General features: G+C 39.6%; 2 protein-coding genes across 7 annotated transcripts in view; both read left to right on the forward strand.

The window, feature by feature from the left end:
- The first annotated feature begins 365 nt into the window (after positions 1 to 365).
- Positions 366 to 10,692, forward strand: uhrf1 (ubiquitin-like with PHD and ring finger domains 1). 3 transcript variants are annotated; one of them, XM_027159611.2, is made up of 18 exons: positions 468 to 624; positions 1,852 to 1,921; positions 2,094 to 2,256; positions 2,566 to 2,817; positions 2,931 to 3,082; positions 3,394 to 3,609; positions 3,764 to 3,879; positions 4,056 to 4,242; positions 4,392 to 4,515; positions 5,942 to 6,049; positions 6,139 to 6,243; positions 6,522 to 6,628; positions 7,354 to 7,516; positions 7,719 to 7,856; positions 7,965 to 8,082; positions 8,484 to 8,641; positions 8,901 to 8,999; positions 9,517 to 10,692. In XM_027159611.2, exons 3-18 carry the CDS (start codon positions 2,104 to 2,106, stop codon positions 9,661 to 9,663), a joined length of 2,343 nt encoding a protein of 780 aa, XP_027015412.2. In that variant the 5' UTR covers positions 468 to 624; positions 1,852 to 1,921; positions 2,094 to 2,103; the 3' UTR covers positions 9,664 to 10,692. The 3 variants fall into 3 exon arrangements, with proteins under 3 accessions (XP_027015420.2, XP_027015403.2, XP_027015412.2); XM_027159619.2 differs by lacking the exons at positions 468 to 624; positions 1,852 to 1,921 and adding an exon at positions 366 to 389; XM_027159602.2 differs by lacking the exon at positions 1,852 to 1,921 and having other exon boundaries at positions 467 to 624.
- Positions 10,693 to 13,552: 2,860 nt separating this feature from the next.
- The window catches only part of kdm4b (lysine (K)-specific demethylase 4B), a 41,545-nt gene continuing 31,367 nt past the window's right edge, over positions 13,553 to 23,730 (forward strand). The window contains exons 1-5 of one of the 4 annotated variants that reach the window (XM_047808903.1): positions 13,553 to 13,752; positions 15,568 to 15,877; positions 16,436 to 16,611; positions 18,069 to 18,183; positions 18,715 to 18,908. In XM_047808903.1, the coding sequence (XP_047664859.1) occupies positions 15,587 to 15,877; positions 16,436 to 16,611; positions 18,069 to 18,183; positions 18,715 to 18,908 (776 nt within the window). In that variant the 5' untranslated portion in view covers positions 13,553 to 13,752; positions 15,568 to 15,586. The remainder of the gene's footprint in view (positions 13,753 to 15,567; positions 15,878 to 16,435; positions 16,612 to 18,068; positions 18,184 to 18,714; positions 18,909 to 23,730) is intronic. The other 3 variants (XM_047808912.1, XM_047808902.1, XM_027159590.2) reach the window with 3 other exon arrangements.

Here is a 23,730-nt window from a genome sequence, read left to right on the forward strand (position 1 = left end):
AGTGCCTCGATTGGTGCGTAGAAGCCGTAAGTATGTCCTATAGTCCAATCCTAGCGCAGGAGGCGGGGCTTAGTGGAGTAATTTGGGGGGGGGGGGGTGAGAGACGCGCTTGTCATTATTTCAGGGATTTAATCGTGTTTTTAATTTTAGTTCAAGATTAGTTTAAGGCTTTCCCTTGAATGTTTTCTTCGACAATGACATACAGAGTCTTTTTTGCCTGATACCATTACAGACGCTGAAAGTGTAAAAACCATAACTGTTTGTGTCCATAAAAAAGTCGTTAAATTAGCATAATCTCGCGATACTTAACCCTGCGTCGGCACGTGCTGCTGCGAGAGCTCGATTTCGCGCGCTGAGCCGATAGCTCCGGTCAGAGAAGTGATTGACAGGTATGAAATCCAATCTGCGACTGGATTTTGACCTACGGGAACCAATAGAAAAGCGACATCGCCTGCCGCAGGAGGGGAAAACACGTTGTTGAACCAATTTTTTTTATTGAATCGCCGTACGAGGTTTTATGCAGTGCAGTTTTAAGAGTGAAAAGTGTCTATATTTTAGTGTGACGTGTGTTTACTGAATTATAAACTGTTGCTTTCTTGTTTTCGAGAGGACGTAAAGACAGAGGTAAATGTGAACATCTTATTTTGGGCATTTTATACTTAGACTCGCGGTGTAACTTTCTCTCCTGGTTTTATTGTTGGAAATGTAATTTACAGTAAATCTACACGTTTAACTACATTCGAAAATGAAATAACTTGGTGCAGTAGTTTAATTTTAATGAATTAAGTTGAGTTTCTTTTACAAGCCTTTGGTTTACAAGTAGGATTTTGTGCTAAGCTAAATTTAAAACTTCAAAGTGAACTAGAGTAAGAGAGAGATTCCGTTAGTAATTTAAAATAACGGTTTTATTTTATTTTTTTTAATTTTGTTTGAATTCATGTTAAACTGTAAACACGTTTAGTTTCAGTAAACAGCGTTAAATGTTGGTTACCTCGACTAATAACAATTCTGCAGCTTTGGCAATTAACTAAAATTCTATTTGTGCCAGTGTTGTATTTCAACCAAAAATAAAATGTTTTATTTATAATGTTATTGTAAGTCATATTTCCGCATACTGCTAACTTAGCATGGCTACAGCATTATGGTTGAACAATGACTAAAACAACAAAGGCGACTTTAATCCAACTTGTCTAAATGAGAAAAATATTTCTCTAACTGCTTCATAACCGTTATTAATATAAATATCGTCGTTTCTCATTTCCGAAACACATTGTTTATACTATTACTGATAACTTACATTATAATAGCAGGCTTTAGTGCTGTAGGCTGTGCCAAACCGGGAGTGTTTATATCTGTCGTACTCTAGCTGGACAGCAGGGGGCGACTGAGTGCATTTCCGCCTTCACTGTCACTGTGGTAAAATGTCTAACTACAATTACGTTGTAAACAGAAACTGCACCTTGAAACATATTAAATATCTTTGCATTCATTAACTTTGATGTGCTTATCGATTCTTGTGATAATTCGGCTGTATTTTCATTTATTCTGTAAGAAACTTGCCAGTGTATTTCTCTGACGTCATATGGGGACATTGTTATTGCTGGTGCAGTTACAATGTTTTTCAATAGAAGGACAAAATATGATCAGTTACAGACATGATGAATCCTATTTAATCTCTTTTAAAAACAACCAAAGAAACAAAAGAGCAAGTGCTTCTTTCTCACTTGCCATTTTCTAACAATTTTGAAGTCATACCGAATCTAGTTCTAGCAATCTATAACGAGTGCAATATTGTGGACTGTGGTATTAGAGTGGAAGTTGAAGAGTTGCAAGCTAATCTGTTGAGCATAGTTTACAGATGAGGAAGAGAGAGAGCTGGACAGATTTAAGGACTAAAGCACAGCTGCATCACTCTCTTCAGGTAGATATAAAGGAAGAGCTAAATGTAGTCCCATGTAGGTAGTCAGATAGAATTGTGGGTACTGTAGATTGCCATAGCCAGAGTGGAACTTTGCAGATCGATGTTTGCTTTAGATCTCGGATGCTGCTTAAGGTCACACACAAAGATTAGACTAACTGTGGTGTTGGTGTAGGGCTGCTGCAATGTGGATCCAGGTGCGCACAATGGATGGTAAGGAGACCCACCGGGTTGACTCCCTGTCCAAACTCACTAAGGTGGATGAGCTGAGGCTGCGAATCATGGAGCTCTTCAACATTGAGCCTGAGAGGCAGAGGCTGTTCTACAGAGGCAAACAGGTTGGACTTACATTTACAGCATTTAGCAACTTACATTTTTTTATCTAATTTTTATGCAATTGAGGGCCCAGGGGCCCAGCAGTGGCAGCTTGGTGGACATAGGATTCGAACTCACAACCTTCCGATTGGTAGCCCAACACCTTAAACACTAGGCTACCACATCCCCTAGGATTTAAATAGATGTGTATGTGTATGTATGTGTGTGCCTTTTATTTGCTTAACCATTTTAAACCATTTGGTTGGTGTTTTTTTTCTTTTCTTTCATTCTTTTAGCCATTAAAACAGAATTTCTAACACTTCGTGTTACAGATGGAGGATGGCCATACTATTTTTGACTACAGTGTGGGCCTGAATGACATTGTTCAGTTATTGGTCAGACAGGCGCCTCCTACAGTCTCTTTGCCCAAAGACAAGGAGGCTGAGTTATCAGACTCTGACTCAGGCTGCGGTTCAGGTCAGAGCGAGTCAGATAAGAGCTCTACTCATGGAGAGTGTGAGGGCCAGAGTAGTGGAACCTCAGCCCAGTGTGACCTCATCGACCCAGGTTTTGGTTTCTATAAGGTAGAGTTCTTGAATCTCTCTTTGTGCTGCTTTTTGAAGCATTAAACCTGTCAGTTCTGCTGTTGGTGTTCTTTCCACAATTCTTTCATTGTGTTTTATTAATTGTCTTATAGATAAATGAGTTTGTGGATGCCAGAGACCTGAATATGGGCGCTTGGTTTGAGGCTCAGATCTTAAATGTGACAAAGACTCTTAAACCTGCAGAAGGTGAAGGCATGGAAACTGATGGAGAGGATGAGATCCGCTATCACATCAAATATGAAGAGTGAGCTTATTCTTTGCACATTTCCACTTCACTGTATGATTACTGTGCCAAGGTGGAAAATGTACACATGCGGAAATATTTGCTCGCTGATTTGTAGAATTCACAAATAAAATGACATTAGAAGTTTTATGCTTGAGGATTGCATTGTAATAAAAATTCTGACGGGAATGCTTTGCTATTTTGCAGAGGGAAAAAAAACTGCAAATTTAAACCATTTGGATCATAATAAGTCATAATTAGTGCCACAAGATATTCTGACATTATAAGGTAAAAGATTAAATGAGGATTGACCGCATTTGCATGTCCTGCAGTTACCCGGAGAACGGAGTGGTACAGCTGCTGGGGAAGGATGTGCGCCCACGGGCCCGCACTGTTTACCAGTGGCACCAGCTGGAAGAGGGCATGGTGGTCATGGTGAACTTTAACCCCGATGAGCCCAAAGAGCGTGGCTACTGGTATGATGCTCAGATTCAGAGGAAGAGGGAGACGCGCACCCAGCGAGAGATTTTTGGCAAAATACTGCTTGGGTAGGTGGATATGTAACCCAAACTTCCATTGTCAGCTTGTGAAGGATTTAAAACCTTGCAGTGGTAACATGTATGGGGCATGTATGAGTGTGCATGCATGCGTGAAGTTTGTTTGAATGTTGAATGTTGCATACTGATGATGATTGTATCACAGGGATGCTGGTGACTCTCTGAATGACTGCCGAATTTTGTTTGTGAATGAAATCTACAAAATCGAAGAGGCTGGAAGTTCTGAGGGACCTGCAGCCACTTCTGACAGCCCTTTAAAGAGTAAGTTGCTCATTAAGGTTTTTTTTTTCCATTTCTCTCTCCACTCACCTTATGCATCGCCAAGAGTGCATTTACATGGTATTAAATTGTATGATCTGTTCATACATTTTAGATTTGTGGCTAGTTTTATAGGAAGTGAATGTAAACATGATTTATTTGTCTGTGTGTGTGTTCAGGATCCAACGGGCCAGAGTGTAAACACTGTAAGGATGACCTCAAGAAAAACTGCCGCTGGTGTAACTGTCATATATGTGGGGTGAAGCAGGACCCAGACAAGCAGCTGCTGTGTGATGAGTGTGATATGGCCTTCCACATATACTGCCTCAACCCGCCACTCGCCTCTATCCCGACCGACGAAGACTGGTGAGGAGCTTCAAAACAGTAACTCAAAATGAAATACGCTAAGCTCAATGAAGCTTCAGCTTTATGAATAGCGTAAGAGTATCTGTGATGTAGGTCAGAACTAAGGAAGTTATTTATTAGTATTCTTGTACTCTTGCTCTCGTGTACAGGTACTGCCCAGAGTGTCGTAATGATGCAAGTGAGGTCGTCCTGGCTGGAGAGAAGCTGAAAGAAAGCAAGAAGAAAGCAAAGATGGCCTCCGCTAGCTCGTCCAGCCAGAGAGACTGGGGCAAAGTATGTGTTCTTGCTTTACTACTTTCAGCCCTAGTGTAAGCATCCTTTTTGTAGAATGAAAGTACCCATTAATATTTTCACAAATGTTTGTGTTACTTTTCCTCCAAAACCAACATTCAGGAACCTGGTGGGAGAAAAATAAGTATGCCCAATTACTCAGTAACAAATAACCTGTAGCAACAATAACGAAGTAAAAGTTCTTTGAAATCGTTTCAGTCGCTTGCATCATTTAGGATACATTTTGGCCTACTCTTGACGATGTTGCTTCAATTAATTGACCTTTGAGGGCATTTGTTTATACACAACTCTTTTCAGTTATAGCATCTTGACAGGTTAAGGTCAGGACCCCCACCGTCTTTAGCCAGATGTGTCTTTAGCCAGATGGTGTGCTTGTGATTATTGTCCTTATTGCATGGCAGGTGTCTTTTTCCCCAAGAATATTCTGGTATAAAGAATAAGAAGCTAAATCATTCATTTTCCACTTTGGTCACATTAGTCACCAGAATATAGTTACAGAACCTTTGTGGCGTGGTAAGATATACAATTTTGTAATTTTAATTTGCGCTAGCATCACTTCCATGTAAGACATTTCTGTTCAATCTTTTTCTGGGTGTGCTTTCAATAACATAAGCATTTAATGTGCTAGTGGTGGCATGGGCTGGTTCTGGCCCTGTGCTGAATCTGCTGGTTGGACACCTACTGTTACGGTCCTGAAATTTACTGTCAGAAGAATTTTCAATAGCTTTCAAGTTTTCTTTGGCGATAGCTTTATAATCCTCCGATTTATGAGCTACTTCTCTGATTTTATTTCTAATAGCCTTTTTGTATTGGCATGATGTAGTAGACACACATTGGAGAGCTGTAAAACACTAATCTGCAAAAAGTCTGCTTTTATGGAGGCAGTCATGTTTCTTGATTTCAGTATCTTGTGCATTTCTTTAGTAAACCTGGCTGTTAAATACTCTCTTAATTGTTAATTAAGCTGGTATTCAAACTCAGAAGGTTGAGTTTGAATCCTAGGCCTGCAAAGCTGCCACTGCTGGGCTCCTGGGCAAGGCCAGAAACCCTCTGTTGTATGAAAGTGATTTAAATGTCGCTCTGGATAAAAGCTTCTGCCAAATGCTGTAAATGTTATTGAAGCAGGAAACGTCTTATGTCTTTATGCCCCCCCTCCCACCTGGTTTCTGAAATGACTGTATATTCATACTACTTCATATTCATTCATTCTACTGTGGGTTTTATTTTTTGGTAATAATTTACTTATGGGAAGATGCTATTTGAAGCTTGTTTTGTGGCAGAATGTCTTTTGTGGTTAAAAAAAGGCTGTTTAGTGCAGGGGTATTTTGAACATTTTCACCATTGTAGATGCTGTGCTAGGTTTCTTGAATTATGTCAGTTTCAACTGCAATCTGGTATTTGTGTTCAGGGTATGGCATGTGTGGGCCGCACAAAACAGTGTACCATTGTTCCCTCCAACCATTATGGGCCCGTGCCAGGAGTTCCTGTGGGTACCCTTTGGAAGTTTAGAGTTCAGGTAAGCTGGCATCATACAAACAATCTACCACTGTAATTCATCATCTTATAATCTTCTAAAAAAAAAAAAAAATGCTTTTTACACCCCAGGTGAGTGAGTCTGGAGTCCACAGGCCTCATGTTGCAGGGATCCATGGCCGAAGCAACGATGGCGCTTATTCTTTAGTGCTGGCTGGAGGCTATGAGGATGACGTGGTATGTTGGGATAGTTTTCAATAAACCAGATTGTTTGTTAATAAAACATATTTGGTATGATGGTGCTTAGTATTGTGCTGTTGTTGCTATTGTTCTGTTCAACCAAATATTTCCAGCTATATGAAGGGAAAGATTTTGTGGTTAATGTTTTTAAACAGAAACATGATGTTAACACACTAAATTCAGTTAGGCTCTTCAATGTTTAGTTCATTGTTTATTTTAGAAGAAAAAAACATTCACACTTCTATAAATAAGCTGAATTTATTTTTGTCTTTCAGGATGATGGCAATGAGTTTACATACACAGGCTCTGGTGGTCGGGATCTCTCTGGTAACAAGCGAACTGCCGAACAATCCTGCGATCAGAAACTTACCAATATGAACAGGTTTGTTTCTGCTACTAATGGAAGAAATATTTACACAAGTTAAAGTAACAATCTTAAGTTAATCGAGTAAGCGTAAAAAAAGTATCCCTTGAAAAATCTACTCAAGTAACTAGTTACTTCTGATCTGATTGATATGAAGCGAGAACCGAGAATTTCAAACCACTTGGAGAGCTTTCATACAACTTTTCGTGAAAGTCTCTTTTTTTTCTTCTTATATAAAACAGGTTATGTGATGTTAATTTGCCCATCACTGGACTGAGAGAGGCAAACTGTCATTTGCAATAAAATCTCAAACACAACCAGATGTTTTTCTAACAGTTAACTCTGCCTTTTATGTTCACATTCACAACACAAACTTGTCAGCATTTAAACAAGTTAACAGCGAACAATGGAGAAGGTGTGTGTGTGTGCTAAGTGTGTGTTGGTTATAATGTTTGTGTATAAACTTGTTTGTGTTATATTTTTTTCATATATTTTAAATTTTCAAAGTTAACACAATCCAGTCATTGGCTAATGGAACATTGAAGATTTGTAAGATTACTGAATTTCTGAATATTTTTGCAAAAAAAAAAAAAAGATTTTCAAAATTTGCAGTCTGATTACATGTCATGTTTATTAGCAATCACAAAAAAATAGTGTTCTTCAAAGTGGTTACCTTTTATAAAAGAAGCAATTCAACATGTTTCATCAAGTGGAGGAACTTGCTAATGGTGTTCATGCCACAGGGCACTGGCTCTAAACTGCAACGCACCGGTGAACGAGAAGGATGGTGCTGAGGCAAAAGACTGGAAGGCCGGGAAGCCTGTGAGGGTAGTGCGCAGTTCTAAAGGCCGTAAACACAGCAAATACTGCCCAGAAGATGGGAACAGATATGATGGCATTTACAAGGTAGGTATGATGGCATGTCTAGTAACAGCATTAAAAAGTCCATGTGCTGGTAAAATGCAGGGGAATGGAAAAGCCTGCACACATGTAAATGGGTATTTTCATTAACTTTTTTTTTTACTGTGGTTCAGAATGTTACTTTGGTACCATTTATGTAAAATATAATTTTTTTAAATGACTAAAATAAATGGCTTGGTTTTACCAGGTGGTGAAGTACTGGCCAGAAAAGGGCAAGTCTGGCTTCTTAGTATGGAGATACCTGCTCAAAAGGAACGATGACGAAACAGCCCCGTGGACCCGAGATGGCAAAGAACGCATTAAAAAGCTTGGCCTCACTATGCAGGTACTGTAGCAATAGCTGGACTACATTACTGTCCTATATATGTCCTGTCCTATGTATGGGACCGCATGAACAATTGCATGTTATTGACTGCATGTTTTGCTTCTGAAGTATCCTGAAGGTTATCTGGAAGCAGTGGCGGCAAAGGAGAAGGAAAAGGAGAATAAGCAAGAGGATGAGGTGGCTGAAACACCTACCAAGGGCAAGAGGAAGCGAAAAGCTCAGGCAGGCAAGTGCAACTCCTTCAACTTCCTTAGCAACTGATACTTTCTGAACAGCGAGGAAATGTTGTAGATCTAAAATAAAGGAACTTCAGGATCACAACAGGTGCTATGACCTTTCACTGTATTTGTAAAGAGTCTGCTAGTGTTTTTCTGAAGGCACATCGCTTCAGTAGTACAACACTGAAAATGACAGGTGCCTTATTAGTTATTTTTAGTATTTTTGTAACGTTCATGTATATAAAATTTTCACTGCTGTTTTAGTAATGGTTTAGAAGTAGTTATTGCAAAAAGTCCAAAGTGTCTTTGTACAGTACTTATCACATCAACATGAACAACTGATCAGAAAAATTTGATACTGGTTACTATAACATTGACTAATTTTCTACTGTCCCTGTGTTTAATTTAGTTGAGGATGAGGAGAAAACGTCACCAACTAAGAGCACACCCAAGAAGGTGAAAGTGGAGGCCTACAAGCTGACTAAGGAGCAGAAGGCTCTGATCAAGGACGATGAGCTCAACAAGAAACTTTGGGATGAGGCCATGCAGTCTTTAAACCTAGGGCCAGTATGTACAATGTTTAAATCCTGATGCTTAGATAGAAAAAAATATATATATTCTTTAATATTTGCTAAAATGTAGGCAAAAGTCTATCAAATGTGTAGCACTGAAGTTAAAATGAAATTCAAAATTGCAAAAAAACACTAGCCAACTAGACAATTGCTTCTGGTATCTTCCAAAGTTCTTTTTATTTCCTTTCTCTCCCCAAACCCCCCACCCCTCTTGATGCTCAATTTAACTAAAAGCAACCATTCTGTTCTTGCAGAGATTCATAAACAAGGTAGAGGAAGTTTTCCTGTGTATCTGCTGCCAAGAAGTTGTTTACCAGCCCATCACCACAGAGTGCCAGCACAATGTCTGCAGGGTGAGACACAGCATCAAATCATATAGGATTTTCTAAACAATTGTGTTTAGTTAAATGAGGGATATTCTTCTATAATATAGTGTCAGAGATGCAATTATTTACTTTAGCTGTCTGATCTTTTACTTTAGTGCATGTAATGAGAGCATGTGATGTTGAACCAAAACAGATATTGCATCTTGTGTGATTTTTGGATAGTGAGATCGGGATCTCTGCTCTGTATCTGATTTTTCTCAAATTGGTATTAAGAGCACTAAAGGAAAAAAAAACTGCCAAAGACGTGTTCTTTTGTTAATGGAGATTTTCAAGACATGCTGTGTAAAGATGGAAATGACAATGTGCTAAACAATTGTTCAACACGTGCCATGATATTCAGGTTTGCCAAAGAACCAGCAATGTATTGCTCAAAATTATACTTTACCATTATCCATTAAGATGTTCACAACAAAACTGAAAGGCTTTTAAGCCCAGTATGATTTGCTTGTCATACGGTTGTTTTGATTTGTGTTCCTTTTTATAGGAATGTCTCCAGCGGTCCTTCAAAGCCGAGGTATACACCTGTCCTGCCTGCCGTCATGATCTAGGCAAGAACTACCAGATGACGGTGAACAAACCTCTACAAGCCATTCTCACCCAGCTTTTCCCCGGGTACAGCAGTGGTCGATGATGGCTGTCTGCATACCGATGAACTAGCGAGGGCCGTGCTGTGCATCAGGACTGAATTGATCCACCTTTCAAAATAGTGAACAAGACACAAGCTTATCATGGTGTAGGCTGACACATACCCCGATACATTGGTCCAATTTTAGCAGGGATGTGCTTCATAACCTGCTCTCTTTTATTTAGCTCATCAGGTAGCTCTTCCCCTCCCTATACACACCTTGTATTAACAAACTTCTTCTAATAGCTTTGTATAAATTTAGGTGTAGGAGCTTCCTTCCCGTTATCAAACGTAATTCCTGAATTACTCTGCACCAGCACATCTTTTTTGAAAAACTTTCCGCTACGCACAACTGCACTATTTGCTTCTAGCAAAATACTTTTAAAGTTTTTGGCCAGGAATAAGTGGGCATATTTTCATAGCAGGTATGTAGACATGCACTGGCATTTTGATCCTTTTACAACATTTGATACAGATCAGATTTTGTCTAATAGCCGTATATTTTTAACACCCTATAGAACATATTCCTTCATGGGTGATTTAACTAAAATCTAATCAGTTCTATTGTATTAAATTCATATGCATAAAATCCCTTAACTTTGTCTTGGCTTTGCTTTCTAACTACTGTATGTGCTTAGAAATTCCACTTTATTTTTGCTTTTTGTTTTATTCCCGTTATGCAATCCGGTTTTCCCTCGTTTACCCTCCATGGACTTCAGAAGGAAACCGTCAGACTGTTAATTCTTCGGAGAAACACTCACCAAGTGCACCTCCTGTTCAGGATATTTAATGACACGTCATTACTTTCTTCATTTTGTTCTTATCACAATACTGCTAAATAATTGCCTAAGGCCAGAGATTTTCGCTATACCTCAATAATTTCTAATATTTCATTGACTGGAAATGTATATTCTAAAATTTAAATTGTATATTTTTTAGCACTTGTATTTAGCAATTTTTATGTAGTTTTAGGTGCTTTCTCTTTCCGTGCACTGTGTTGAGTGCGATATTTTTCAATAAACTTTATTCCTTTTATATGGAAAAATCAGATTCATGTTTTACCTTTTAAGTGTTCTGTTGTAAGAAAAACCGAAAAGCATAACGGACTGTTTATTTTGAATGGGAGATACAAGGTTTATTTGGGTGGTGGTGTGTTTGGGTATTTTATATTTTGTTTGTTTGTTTTTTTTAAACAGCAATGTAGTGTTCTCAGCTTCATGTCCCTCTGAGCTAAAGGTATTGCTTGTGTGGAATTTCAGTTTTTCTCCCTGTTTCTCATGTGGGTTTCTTTTGTATGCTCCATCTTCCTTTGTGCCCTGGTGATGAGCTGGTGTCCCAGCCAGCATGTGCGCCCCCACCATGTGCCCAGGGTTCCCTGAGATTGGCTAAAGGATATCAGGATAAAGGTGAAAATGAATTAATGAACTCTTAAAAAACAAGTATTAAACATTGTCTCCAACACCAAATCTAATATAACATTAATCTCCTCAAAAATATTTCTTGTAATATTTCTTTTCTGACTGACAAAACCCATGAAATAACCTAATTAAATAATTTAGTTTCAGTCTGTAACTTGCCATATGAGGGGACTTAAAGATGTGAATATGAAGCATACTAGTATGTTCACCCAGTTACATTTTAAATATTTCCACAGCTTTAATTTAAGTTTAAATTTGTTTTATTTACAAGCAGAAATCCGATTCTAGAAATATATTTATCAAATTAAAATTGTTTTATCTTTTCCCCAATTGGAGTGTTGTATTTATCTCTATGGTGTGAAAACACATTTAATTGCCTTTCCCATTTCTCTTTTTGCCTTGAGGTTTTTTTAAAATGCTGTCCCTAGTAGCATTCATCTCTCTGGTGTCTACGTCCCCTAGGACTTGTGCTAAAACCACAGGCAGAGTATTGTCACATTATCTGAAATCCCTAATTAATTTGACCTATGTTGCTTAAAAAAATGAGAATCTATGGAGTGTACAGGAAGGTGCTGGTGGCCAGAAGGTTGCAGGTTCAAATCCCAGCAGTGTGAGTTTGGGCTCAGATGTTTGGATTTGCATAAAAATGAATTGCTCTACCAATTTAATCAACATGAAATAAAGAAACCACTAGGCTAAGAAGAGAGCCTTAGTTTTGCTTTCCCTTTGCATCATCTCACTACTGCAATCTAGGATCTAGTGTCTGCAATAACAGATGGCCAGAAGAAGCCCCATGCATGCTGTAGATAGTGTGAGTGTGTCTCAAGTCGACCGTATGAAGATATCTAGTGTCTTATTGTAAAACTGGTCAGCGAACAGTACTTTATTTTCATGTGCCTTATATACCACAACGCTGTTGAATTTGAAACTGACCGATTAGAAGGTGTTGACAAATTTCATATAACAGCTAGGACAGTAGTGCCATCTGTAATTCCTATCACAGTCATCTTATGTATGGCAGATATTCTGTTATCTAAGGCTAATAAATGTATTTTTCTGGTGTTGTTTAACGAAGATATAATCATCTTTATGAGGTTTTCTGTAAGGAGGTTTGTCAGAAGTCCTGTCAGCATCTTTACCACCTTTGACACTTATTTAGCATAATTTAGCCTGCTATGTAAGGTGCTAAGAAACATTCGATTAGCTGTACACACAATCCTCACATCGTTCTAGCCCTGATATTTACAATCCTAAACATAATTTCTAACCCTAACCGACACCTGCCGCTGAGAAAGGAGGATCCGGGAGAACTTTTTGTATACCAGGGAATTCTGAATTTCTTTTTGTTTTTAAATCACAGTCACTCACATGGCAGCCACTGTGCTGCAGTTGTTTTAGTGTTTTTGTTAGTTTTTCCAGTTTTTTGTTTATCAAACACTGGCACTAAACCAAGTTCCTTGTATGTGAAAGTGTACTTGGCAATACAGCTCTTTCTGATTCTTATTCCAATTCTGATATATTGCACATTTTCACAGAATGTCACACGTGCACTTGATTCAAAATACAGCCATGTCGTCACGTTTCTGCCACTGATCTTGTATTCCAATATTAAACTTTTATTTTTGTCCTTGCTATTTATTTTTGTAACAATTTAAATATCAAAATGTAAGCTGTTATAAATTTTCAAATTTGCAGTTTATAGTGGTCACACAGTTTTACGTCATGGGAAAGTTATGATAGGTTATAATAGTTATAATATGCCAAGCTGCATTTCTTTTTGCCATATTAACCTCAAGAAAGAGCGAAAAGAGAGACTATTAAGGAAAAAGCTGTTTATAATATAAATGACAACAGAAGCTAATTTGTCTCTCAGACGTTCCATGACATCAACTGTAAGTATGGGCAGTTAAAAAAAACACGTTCATTAGTCAAATTGATGTCTAAAAACGGGAATAAAACATTTGTTTTATTTGATTTGAAAATAATCAGCTTTGGGATGGTAACAAAAATATTGTTGGCCACATCATTGTTTCCTTATAGGAACACACCAGCATTTTATTACTGACTTTTTTTTTTAAATTATAAGCTAATCTATAGTGTGTTAAAATCTGACATTTAGAAGTTTCTAACATGATTATGTTATATTATAGTCTATAGTATATGTATGTAATGGAACATTTAGATCATTTAGATAGATTTTGTAAATAAATGTATTAATGAAATTCAGATTCAAAGTTTAAAGATAAAAACAACAGTTTTTTTTTTATTAACAGTTGTCATAGAAGTGACTGGACTTGGATAAATTGTGACATATAAAGCCGTGTACAATAATATCATTCACAAAAACCTCATCATCAATCCCACTTGGGATCGATTTAAGAAGTCGATTTAAGACTGACCCAAAATGTGTACGTGTCTTCCGTGATGTTCAGAAGTCGCAAGTAACCGCGATACGATTGGCTTGATGCGCAGTCAATTAAACACGATGCCCAACGAGAAGCTCGCTTTTGTGTTCGTGTGCGCTCGGACCAATCAGGAAGCGCGGACGTTCTGCAGTAGGGAGAGAGGCCCAGTTTTAGCGATGGAGCTCTAATCGAGCGTTTAGCTGGACGGAAATAAAGACAGAAAGCCAAAACAAACGATATTTGGATAAAGAGCATAAAGACAAAAGCAGGAGGTAATTTTTTTTAATTAAATCACTTCTTTGCGGACTGTGTAGCGTTTAGAACTGAGTTGGTTGTCGTAGGCGGAATTATTGCAGGCTGTCGTCGGTCGGACATGTTGACTTTTTATTATTATGGTGGAATGAACGGATGTCAGAAGCGGTTTAAACCGAGCGACTTGAACAGTGTTCTTCTTCTCAGGCTGATTATTTAACGCAAGGCGGCTGTGATCATCTGCACGAAAGCTATCGATAGTAATAACACCCAGTCAGTAGACTTGTGCATCTTTACGGCCTTCCAGTGAAACCATTTGTACACAAAGGGCCATTTAAAGCTACCTCTGTAACTGTACTACGTTATATACACACGTCAGATAGAGATGTTCACACGCGCAAACACGTCGCACAGCGTTCACGTGTGTGGTGGAGTGAATTCTTCCTCTGTGAGCAAAAACACTCCTGCCTTCTGAGTGCATTTTGTTTGTCTGTTTATGTAGATTAGATACTGAACCAACAAGGGCCTGAACGCAACCAGCTTCTGCTTATGTTTCTGCATTTTTTGCATGTATTAAAAATAATAATAATTTTATTTTTTTTCTATTAATCATAACGGTAAAGCTATGTAGATGTTTTGAAAAAAATCTAATCCTAAGTAAGTTTTCTCGTTAATGATCAGTATTAATAATAATGAAGAAAACAAACAAACAAACAAAAAAACAAAACAAAAACAAACATAGTCCCAGAAGCCTTTCTCATGTTTGCTTGCTGAAGGCAGGTTTTTGCTCACAGGTGAGAGATGGAGGGCTGTAATGGGATTAAAATGTTCATGGTGTGATTACCTAATAGTTTTAGGGTATAAAACACAAGTTGATTGTATATTTGTACTGGCCACTTTTCACATCATGCATTAGTGTACAGTTCATGTCTCTATTCTTGTTTACATCCAGTTGCTTGTTTTTTTTTTGTACAGATTTATGTTTAAACACGTACTATGCACCAACACACCAAGACAAATTCCTGTACATGTAAACCCTACAGTACCTGGCAATAAACTTGAAACTAATTCTGAATCTGAAATCTTTATGCAGCTTTTGTAATGTGGCTCTCTACATGGACGTGTGTCTGTGTTTATGCATGGATGAGACTGGAACACTCAGACGTCTGCTTTTGAAATGAGCAGATAATATACGTGAAATATGTCAGTGACCTTTTGTAGTCTGAAGCTCAAGGTTTTGTTTTTCTCCTAAACTTTACTTGGGTTTTTTGTTGATCTATTTATCCATTACCTTTTTTTAGTTTTTTGGTGACCGATATGATTCAAATAGATCTAATCAAAATGATCTTTAAGCAAGGAATTAAAAATATAATATGATCATTTCAGAGGAGTTGAATGCATAAGATCCTGCGTGGCTGTGTTTTAATTTTCATCTGAAATAAAGATTCCTTATTCACACAAATAACCAGAAGTGACTGGAGATAATTAATTTTTAGTACATGTTGGAGACTTCCACTGATGTAAGTGACTGCGATTGTTGAAGGCTAGTTGTGGACTTGTCCAGCAATGCAAAAAACAAAACAATAAACTAGCATTTGGTGTAAAGCAAGCAGCTTGCACTGAGTGGTCTGCTGAGTGTAAATTAATTTCTTGGTTCTAATCTTAAAGCAAGTTCTTCTCTGATCTACAGGAAGCCATTAATTCACATAAGTGGCTTTACTAGAACTCCACTTGCCATGTTGTATTATTTTTTATTGTTTTCTGATGTATAAAAATGTTCCTAGTAATCAGAGGTTCTCATATATTTCTCTGTGTCTGTTTATTTGTGCATCTAGCATTAGCTTACCTGCGAGCATGTCTGTGGAATCCGCTCCAGACGAAGCCATGAACTCCAGTCCAGTGCCGACTGTGGAACCCCCTGTGGTTCCTTCACCTGCCTCAGACCCTCAAAACCCACACTCGGGGTTCTCAGAGCCCAATTTGCAGCATTTAGACGAACCTGAAACAGCTCCTGCACCACCACCGGGCGGAGTATCAGCCTTCAAGATCATGACTTTTAGGCCCACCATGGAGGAGTTTCGGGATTTTGCAAAGTACATTGTGTATATGGAAACTCAAGGAGCTCATCGTGCAGGCTTAGCTAAGGTACTATCACATGCTTTACAGCATCAGACACGGAGCAGCTCTAATGAGCAGCTGTTAGGATTTCTTTAGGGGAACAGGGTGGACCAAAGATGTGAAAGGAGAAGCCTGTAGTGGTAGAAACCAGAAAAAGCACAATGAAAATACATTCTTACTATTTTTAGCACGTCCCTGGGAGTTCAGGAATGTCACACTATCAACCACCAGCACACTCTTACATCCTGGAATCCAAACATAAACTAAAAACATCAAACATCATAACATTTTAAGATTCCTCTACATTTTAACACGAGCTTGGTACATAATGAGTTAAATATAAATAAAATGTTCATGCTAATGGAGATCTAAAATAAAACTAGAATGTGTCAAAATATACTGGAACTGAAGGTTTGCGAGATTCATAGTTAGATCATTTCCTTTTCATGGCAAGAGCTTGTTATGCTTTTCAGACTTTGTGCTCTCACAACTCGCATCATTTGGTCCCCAATGTTGAATATTAACTGTTTTACTAGCACCAGCTTCCATCTCCTCATCTCATTTGTCTTTCTGGTTAACATCCAGGTCATTCCTCCTAAAGAATGGAAGCCCAGAAGCTCCTATGATACTATCGAAGACATGGTCATTCCTGCTCCCATCATGCAGGTGGTCACGGGTCAGTCAGGACTTTTTACGCAGTACAACATCCAGAAGAAATGCATGACTGTGGGAGAATACCGCAAACTGGCCAACAGCAAAAAGTAGGTTCTGAGTCTGCTTCCTGTTTTAAATTGTGTGTAGCTGATTCTGATCGTGTAGATTAGTGTTACTGTAGAGATAGTAACTTATTCTTGTCATTATTATTTTTTTTAACCAAAGCACCAGTTTTATTTTCTTCACCCCTAACAAGAAGAATTCTCAATACCTTTATACCATTGAGCCTGCCCCAGTTTGCTATAAAAATTAATGACCAGCGAGGACCAGAAACATTTAGAGACATCGGCTAGCTTTGTAAATATTGGTGATGAGCAGAAATTGTTATTTTACCACAAATCTGATTGTTCAGATTAGGTTATCAATTCAGTTCTGATTATTTATGTTACAGGTTTATATAAATGAATGAACATATATTTTTTTTGCAGTAATAGCTCACTGACTGACTTGAATGTGGAAACGTCACATAATTTTAGTCTCATAAAAAATAAATGTTGAGAGATTGCCATTTTCTGTATGGAGCCTATTAATTTACATTTATGAAATGAGTCTCCAGTGTCAGTGCTTTGTCAGTAAGATTTCCTTTACAGAAGGGTCATTTGGGCGATTGAGTGCAGTACTGTACACTACTCACAGCTATCGTTACTCAGTAGTAGCTCACCACTGTGATAAATAAAATCCTGACCCTTAAAGACATTAAAGCGAGCTGCTATATGATTGTTTAAAGGAACTGACGCTGCTGTGTACATAAATATGGCCTGAATAGTTTGCCTGTGATTTGGTTGGCAAATGATGGAGTTCTCATATGACCTCTGCCTTAGTGAGTGTCTGTGGAACAAATTTTAAAGGTTTGCAAAAGGTGCTTCATTTTCCATTAAAATCTTTCATTTAAGTCAGTTCTGAAGGAGCAAAACTGCAGTGCTTTTTTGGTGCCTGTGTAAAAATGGATTTAACAGTGTGCTGTTTTCTTCTTTCCATCGGTTTCCTTTAACTCTGACTATAAGTTACCTAGTGCCCATTTTGCTTAGCAGTTTAGCCATGGCTTAGCATTTTAGCTGTAGATTATCATGAGAAGGAGGAAATGTTGAAAAAACTTGGTTCTTCTTGGTTTCACAATAAAATAATGGTTGGGAAGTAAACAAAAAGACTAAACCTCAAACCATTGTTAATGAAAGAACAAAAGCCACTCACCTGTTTGAGGTAAAATTGTAACCACAGTTTAAAGTTTAATAGTTTTTTTTTATTCCACTGTGTTGTTAAAAGTGCCACAATATGAAGGGCTGTGAATTAACTTAGTTAAATTTGTTTGTTAACAGTACTGGTGGATGATGCAGATTCATCTACTGCAGTTTCCTGTCATTCTACCTGAATTTCTGCTAACAGCGCTCTCTGCTGAAAAAGCCTAGATGTGATTATTTTCAAATAAAAAAATGTTATTTTGCTTTTACTGTAATGTTTTAAACAAGCCATTGTGATTTCTGATCTGTATTTCTGACCTCTGCAGGTACTGCACTCCTCAGCATAAAGACTTTGATGATCTGGAGAGAAAGTACTGGAAGAATCTGACATTCGTGTCACCGATCTATGGTGCAGATATCAGCGGCTCACTATATGATCCTGTGAGTTTCTTTCTTTCTTTCTTTCTTTCTTTCTTTCTTCTCTTCTCTTCTCTTCTCTTCTCTTCTCTTCTCTTCTCTTCTCTTCTCTTCTCTTCTCTTCTCTTCTCTTCTCTTCTCTTCTCTTCTCTTCTTTCTGCCCCGCCTTCCATCATTTCCTTCCTTCTTTCTGAGTTTAGACCCACTGAACCATTGCTCTTATTAACGTATTCTGTTTGTTTATAATTAAGAGCACAATCAGGTAATTGGTTAATTATGGTAAGCATTATTGTGGCAAATTATCGGGGTTTCTAATATAGGCAGGAATTATTACAGGTATTTTAATTGCTTCATAAAACAGCATTGCTCCTATCAGTTTATAATTAATGTGTTGTCACAGGCGTTTAAATAAACAGTAATTAAATATAAACTGCTCACTCAGGCGACACCAAGTGACTGCGTAATGATGCCATCTAGTGTTGTAGAGTACACATAATTCAACATGGAAATGCTTAGGGTGTGTGTGTCTGTGTGCCTGTGTGTGTGTCCTGATAGGACATATCGGAGTGGAACATTGGTCATCTGAACACGCTGCTGGACATGGTGGAACAGGAGTGTGGGATCGTGATTGAGGGCGTTAACACCCCCTACCTCTACTTTGGAATGTGGAAGACCACGTTTGCCTGGCACACAGAGGACATGGACCTCTACAGCATCAACTACCTGCACTTTGGCCAGCCCAAGTCCTGGTTAGTCAGCGCTATTTGATAATCTATAAAATCAGAAGCTTGATGATAAAACAACTTTATAGCATGAGCTAGAATTAATCTGTGAGTCATTTGCACTTCTGAAACAAAAAAGAAATAATCAGCTCTAAGGGGCTTTTTACACCTGGTCACTTCATGCTTTTCTGTGATCGGATAGCTATCCGTTCGTAAAAGACCAGGTGTAAATGCCCTCTGAAACGGTTTCGAGACGGATATAAATCCGATCGCTCAAACCACTTCAGGAGGTGGTCTGGGACGCATTTCAGATGAAACTGGACAGGTGTTAATGCATGTGGGTGTTCAAGCCACATACATCAGCAATGTACTCCTCCCAAACGGAAGTACATCACCCGCAGGTGACTCACGAGTCGTGCATCGCACCAGAAAAAAAAAATGTTTTCCCACCAGTGCTGGCTCCGATCTTTCACCTAGGTGTCTCGTTGGGTCTTAAAATGCACTGCTGCCGTCAGCGAAAATGCAGCAAACAGTAATTGCTGCAAAACGTGTTCCATTTCAATTACCCCGGAAATGATGTAAAATATATTTGCATGTTGGGCGGGAGTAGAAAGATCAGATTGATATCCGATTCGCTAAGACTCATTTATGTAGCCTAATGTAAATGGAACAGTTTTAACAAATCAGATAGCTATCGGATCAGGGAAAACACATGAAGTGACCAGGTGTAAAAAGGCCCTTACTTTTTCAGCATCAAATCAAATACTTTTTACTGTCAGGAACCTAGATGCAGTTATTGTCAATAAAGGATAGTTTAGAAACTATTAGAACAATCAGGAACACTGTTGGAGCTGCTAGTGTAGAACATTAATCAACACCTTCTGACAAATCAGACTGATCAATACATGTCTGTGTATACTACCAATAGTAATGTAAATACTGTAAAATGTACTGAAAGCAGGTATTTTTTATTCTTTAGCATCAGACTAGAAAAAGAGCTTTCAGTTCCTCTGAAAGTTTCTCTGAAATTAAGGCAGATGTTCAGTGTTGCTCAACAAAGACGAAAATAAAATGTAACACAAAATACTCCATCATCCATACATCCATCTGTAGATTAACCTGAAGGACTGAGATAAAAACCAGGCTCTGAATTTTATATATGTATATATTTTATATATACTTTTTGTGTTAAACATTATTTTTGTTTATAAATTGAAACCTCTGTTCATAGAAAATTTAGATTTATTTTCTTTTAGAGAGGCAAAAATGCACCTTGTTTGCTTTATGATTCAGAAATTAAAAAGCCATTTATTTCCCAAACTAAATTTCAATGAAGAAAAATATTCCGAGAAACATTGGTGTTGAGAAATAACACCAGCGATACTGATTTATATTAATTTCTAGCAGATGACTCTCTGGCTATAAGAATTTGTCTGTAGTCACTAGGTGGTGGTGGTGGTGCACTGCTTCAATCTCTGTACTGTGCAGTTAACGTAGTCTGAGAAAGTATCTGGTGACTTTGTAAATAAAAGTCTATCACAGTTGTGTAATGTTCAGAACGTTAGATGGGCTGAGAAGTGATCGATCAGATCTTGCTGGTTAAATGAGAGGAGGAAAAAGAATCGATGCTTTACGCATCACAACTGTGCACCGATGCACACAACATCTTAATTAAACTTTTACATCAGCGTGTTAAAATCTCTTCATTAAACTCTTGGAGCACATTTCACATCGAGGTTTTAAATCGTCCTCTGGGATTGCAGGAAAAATGGTGTGCAAATGATTCTAAACTCGAGTAATGGAAAATGGTTAAAATGTTACATTCACATGGTTAAAATGTTACATTTCATTTAAGATAAAAAGGAGCAATTTTACATAAGCGATATTTATACTGTCTATACAATGTAACAGAAGTGCACAATACACCCACTATAAAGTAACTTAACATTCAGCCGCAGAAGAATGTCTAAAGACATTTGTATGAATTTAAACTATATTGTTTGAGGCAGAGATTGTGAGAGACAGACTGAGACTGAGTGAGTGTGTGAGAGACCGAGTGAGTGACAGGAGAGTGAGTGTATGTGTGTGTGAGAGAGACAGACGGGAGCGTGAGTGTGTGTGTGAGAGAGACGGACGGAGAGTGATTGTGTGTGTGTGTGAGACAGAGAGATGGACAGAGTGTGTGTGTGTGTGTGAGAGAGCGACACAGTGAGTGTGTGAGAGAGCGACACAGTGAGTGTGTGAGAGAGCGACACAGTGAGTGTGTGAGAGAGCGACACAGTGAGTGTGTGAGAGAGCGACACAGTGAGTGTGTGAGAGAGCGACACAGTGAGTGTGTGAGAGAGCGACACAGTGAGTGTGTGAGAGAGCGACACAGTGAGTGTGTGAGAGAGCGACACAGTGAGTGTGTGAGAGAGCGACACAGTGAGTGTGTGAGAGAGCGACACAGTGAGTGTGTGAGAGAGCGACACAGTGAGTGTGTGAGAGAGCGACACAGTGAGTGTGTGAGAGAGCGACACAGTGAGTGTGTGAGAGAGCGACACAGTGAGTGTGTGAGAGAGCGACACAGTGAGTGTGTGAGAGAGCGACACAGTGAGTGTGTGAGAGAGCGACACAGTGAGTGTGTGAGAGAGCGACACAGTGAGTGTGTGAGAGAGCGACACAGTGAGTGTGTGAGAGAGCGACACAGTGAGTGTGTGTGAGAGAGCGACACAGTGAGTGTGTGTGTGAGAGCGACACAGTGAGTGTGTGTGTGTGAGAGCGACACAGTGAGTGTGTGTGAGAGAGCGACACAGTGAGTGTGTGTGTGAGAGCGACACAGTGAGTGTGTGTGTGTGAGAGCGACACAGTGAGTGTGTGTGTGTGAGAGCGACACAGTGAGTGTGTGTGTGAGAGCGACACAGTGAGTGTGTGTGTGAGAGCGACACAGTGAGTGTGTGTGTGAGAGCGACACAGTGAGTGTGTGTGAGAGAGCGACACAGTGAGTGTGTGTGAGAGAGCGACACAGTGAGTGTGTGTGTGAGAGCGACACAGTGAGTGTGTGTGAGAGAGCGACACAGTGAGTGTGTGTGAGAGAGCGACACAGTGAGTGTGTGTGAGAGAGCGACACAGTGAGTGTGTGTGAGAGAGCGACACAGTGAGTGTGTGTGAGAGAGCGACACAGTGAGTGTGTGTGAGAGAGCGACACAGTGAGTGTGTGAGAGAGCGACACAGTGAGTGTGTGAGAGAGAGCGACACAGTGAGTGTGTGAGAGAGAGCGACACAGTGAGTGTGTGAGAGAGAGCGACACAGTGAGTGTGTGAGAGAGCGACACAGTGAGTGTGTGAGAGAGCGACACAGTGAGTGTGTGTGAGAGAGCGACACAGTGAGTGTGTGTGAGAGAGCGACACAGTGAGTGTGTGTGAGAGAGCGACACAGTGAGTGTGTGTGAGAGAGCGACACAGTGAGTGTGTGTGAGAGAGCGACACAGTGAGTGTGTGTGAGAGAGCGACACAGTGAGTGTGTGTGAGAGAGCGACACAGTGAGTGTGTGTGAGAGAGCGACACAGTGAGTGTGTGTGAGAGAGCGACACAGTGAGTGTGTGTGAGAGAGCGACACAGTGAGTGTGTGTGAGAGAGCGACACAGTGAGTGTGTGTGAGAGAGCGACACAGTGAGTGTGTGTGAGAGAGCGACACAGTGAGTGTGTGTGAGAGAGCGACACAGTGAGTGTGTGTGAGAGAGCGACACAGTGAGTGTGTGTGAGAGAGCGACACAGTGAGTGTGTGTGTGAGAGCGACAGAGAGAGAGAGAGTGTGTGTTAGAGAGCGACAGAGAGAGAGAGAGTGTGTGTTAGAGAGCGACAGAGAGAGAGAGAGTGTGTGAGACACAGTGAGTGTGTAAGCGAGACAGACAGAGACAGGGTGTGTTAGAGAGAGAGTGTGTGTGCGAAAGGGAGAGATAGAGGAGGTGTGTGAGAAACTAAGTGTGTGTGTTTTTGTGCACGAGTGCGCATGGTTTCTGTTTGTTTCCTGTTTAAGTGCAAATGTAAAAGAGAAGCCTCAGTGAAGGTGTGGAGGAGGTGTGGCCTCTGTGTTTGCCAGTTACAGTGGAGGAGGTGTGGCCTCTGTGTTTGCCAGTTACAGTGGAGGAGGTGTGGCCTCTGTGTCTGCCAGTTACAGTGGAGGAGGTGTGGCCTCTGTGTCTGCCAGTTACAGTGGAGGAGGTGTGGCCTCTGTGTCTGCCAGTTACAGTGGAGGAGGTGTGGCCTCTGTGTCTGCCAGTTACAGTGGAGGAGGTGTGGCCTGTCATACTGAAGGAGATTAAAAAGAACAATTCTGTCATAATAAAGAAGGTGGGACTTTATTTTTTTAGCTTCTCTTTCTGTCCCAGCATGCTCTGCAGCACCAGCACTCAGTTCTGCTCTCTGTCACAGAGTAAATTTCCTTTCATGGTGGTGTTTCCTCTCAGCTCAGTGCAGTGCAAGCGCTCGTTCTCGTCTCTGAAATTTAATCGCTTTCACTTGTCGAGTAATTACAGGACGTTAAGCTGTGTGTGGCTCTTGTTTGTCGAGCCCTTCTGTTCAGCCACTGTGAAATTAACTTCATTCCTCACCAACACTGCATTCATCAAGGTCATATTCTCCCAATCAACGTCTACCTTCAGATTCTTCAAGATTTCACAATTGCAGTAGCCTATGTGCACGTGCGCGTGCACACACACACACACACACACACACACACACACACACACACACACACACAAACAGTGCTGAAAATAATTGCTCGGTCTGGTTTTGTGTGTGGTAGAGTGACCGAGTGGGGGAAATAATGTTGTGTTTGACTTACTGAAGGCCTGTGGTTGTATTTTTTT

This window comes from Tachysurus fulvidraco, chromosome 2, assembly GCF_022655615.1.
Source record: "Tachysurus fulvidraco isolate hzauxx_2018 chromosome 2, HZAU_PFXX_2.0, whole genome shotgun sequence".
NCBI classification, from domain to species: Eukaryota; Metazoa; Chordata; class Actinopteri; order Siluriformes; family Bagridae; genus Tachysurus; species Tachysurus fulvidraco.

Coding starts and splice junctions, on each gene's coding strand:
- uhrf1 (XM_027159619.2), top strand. CDS start 2,104: ATGTGGATCCAGGTGCGCACAATGGATGGTAAGGAGACCCACCGGGTT. Junction 3,880..4,055: donor TTCTGACAGCCCTTTAAAGA/GTAAGTTGCTCA, acceptor GTGTGTGTTCAG/GATCCAACGGGCCAGAGTGT. Junction 6,629..7,353: donor AAACTTACCAATATGAACAG/GTTTGTTTCTGC, acceptor TTCATGCCACAG/GGCACTGGCTCTAAACTGCA.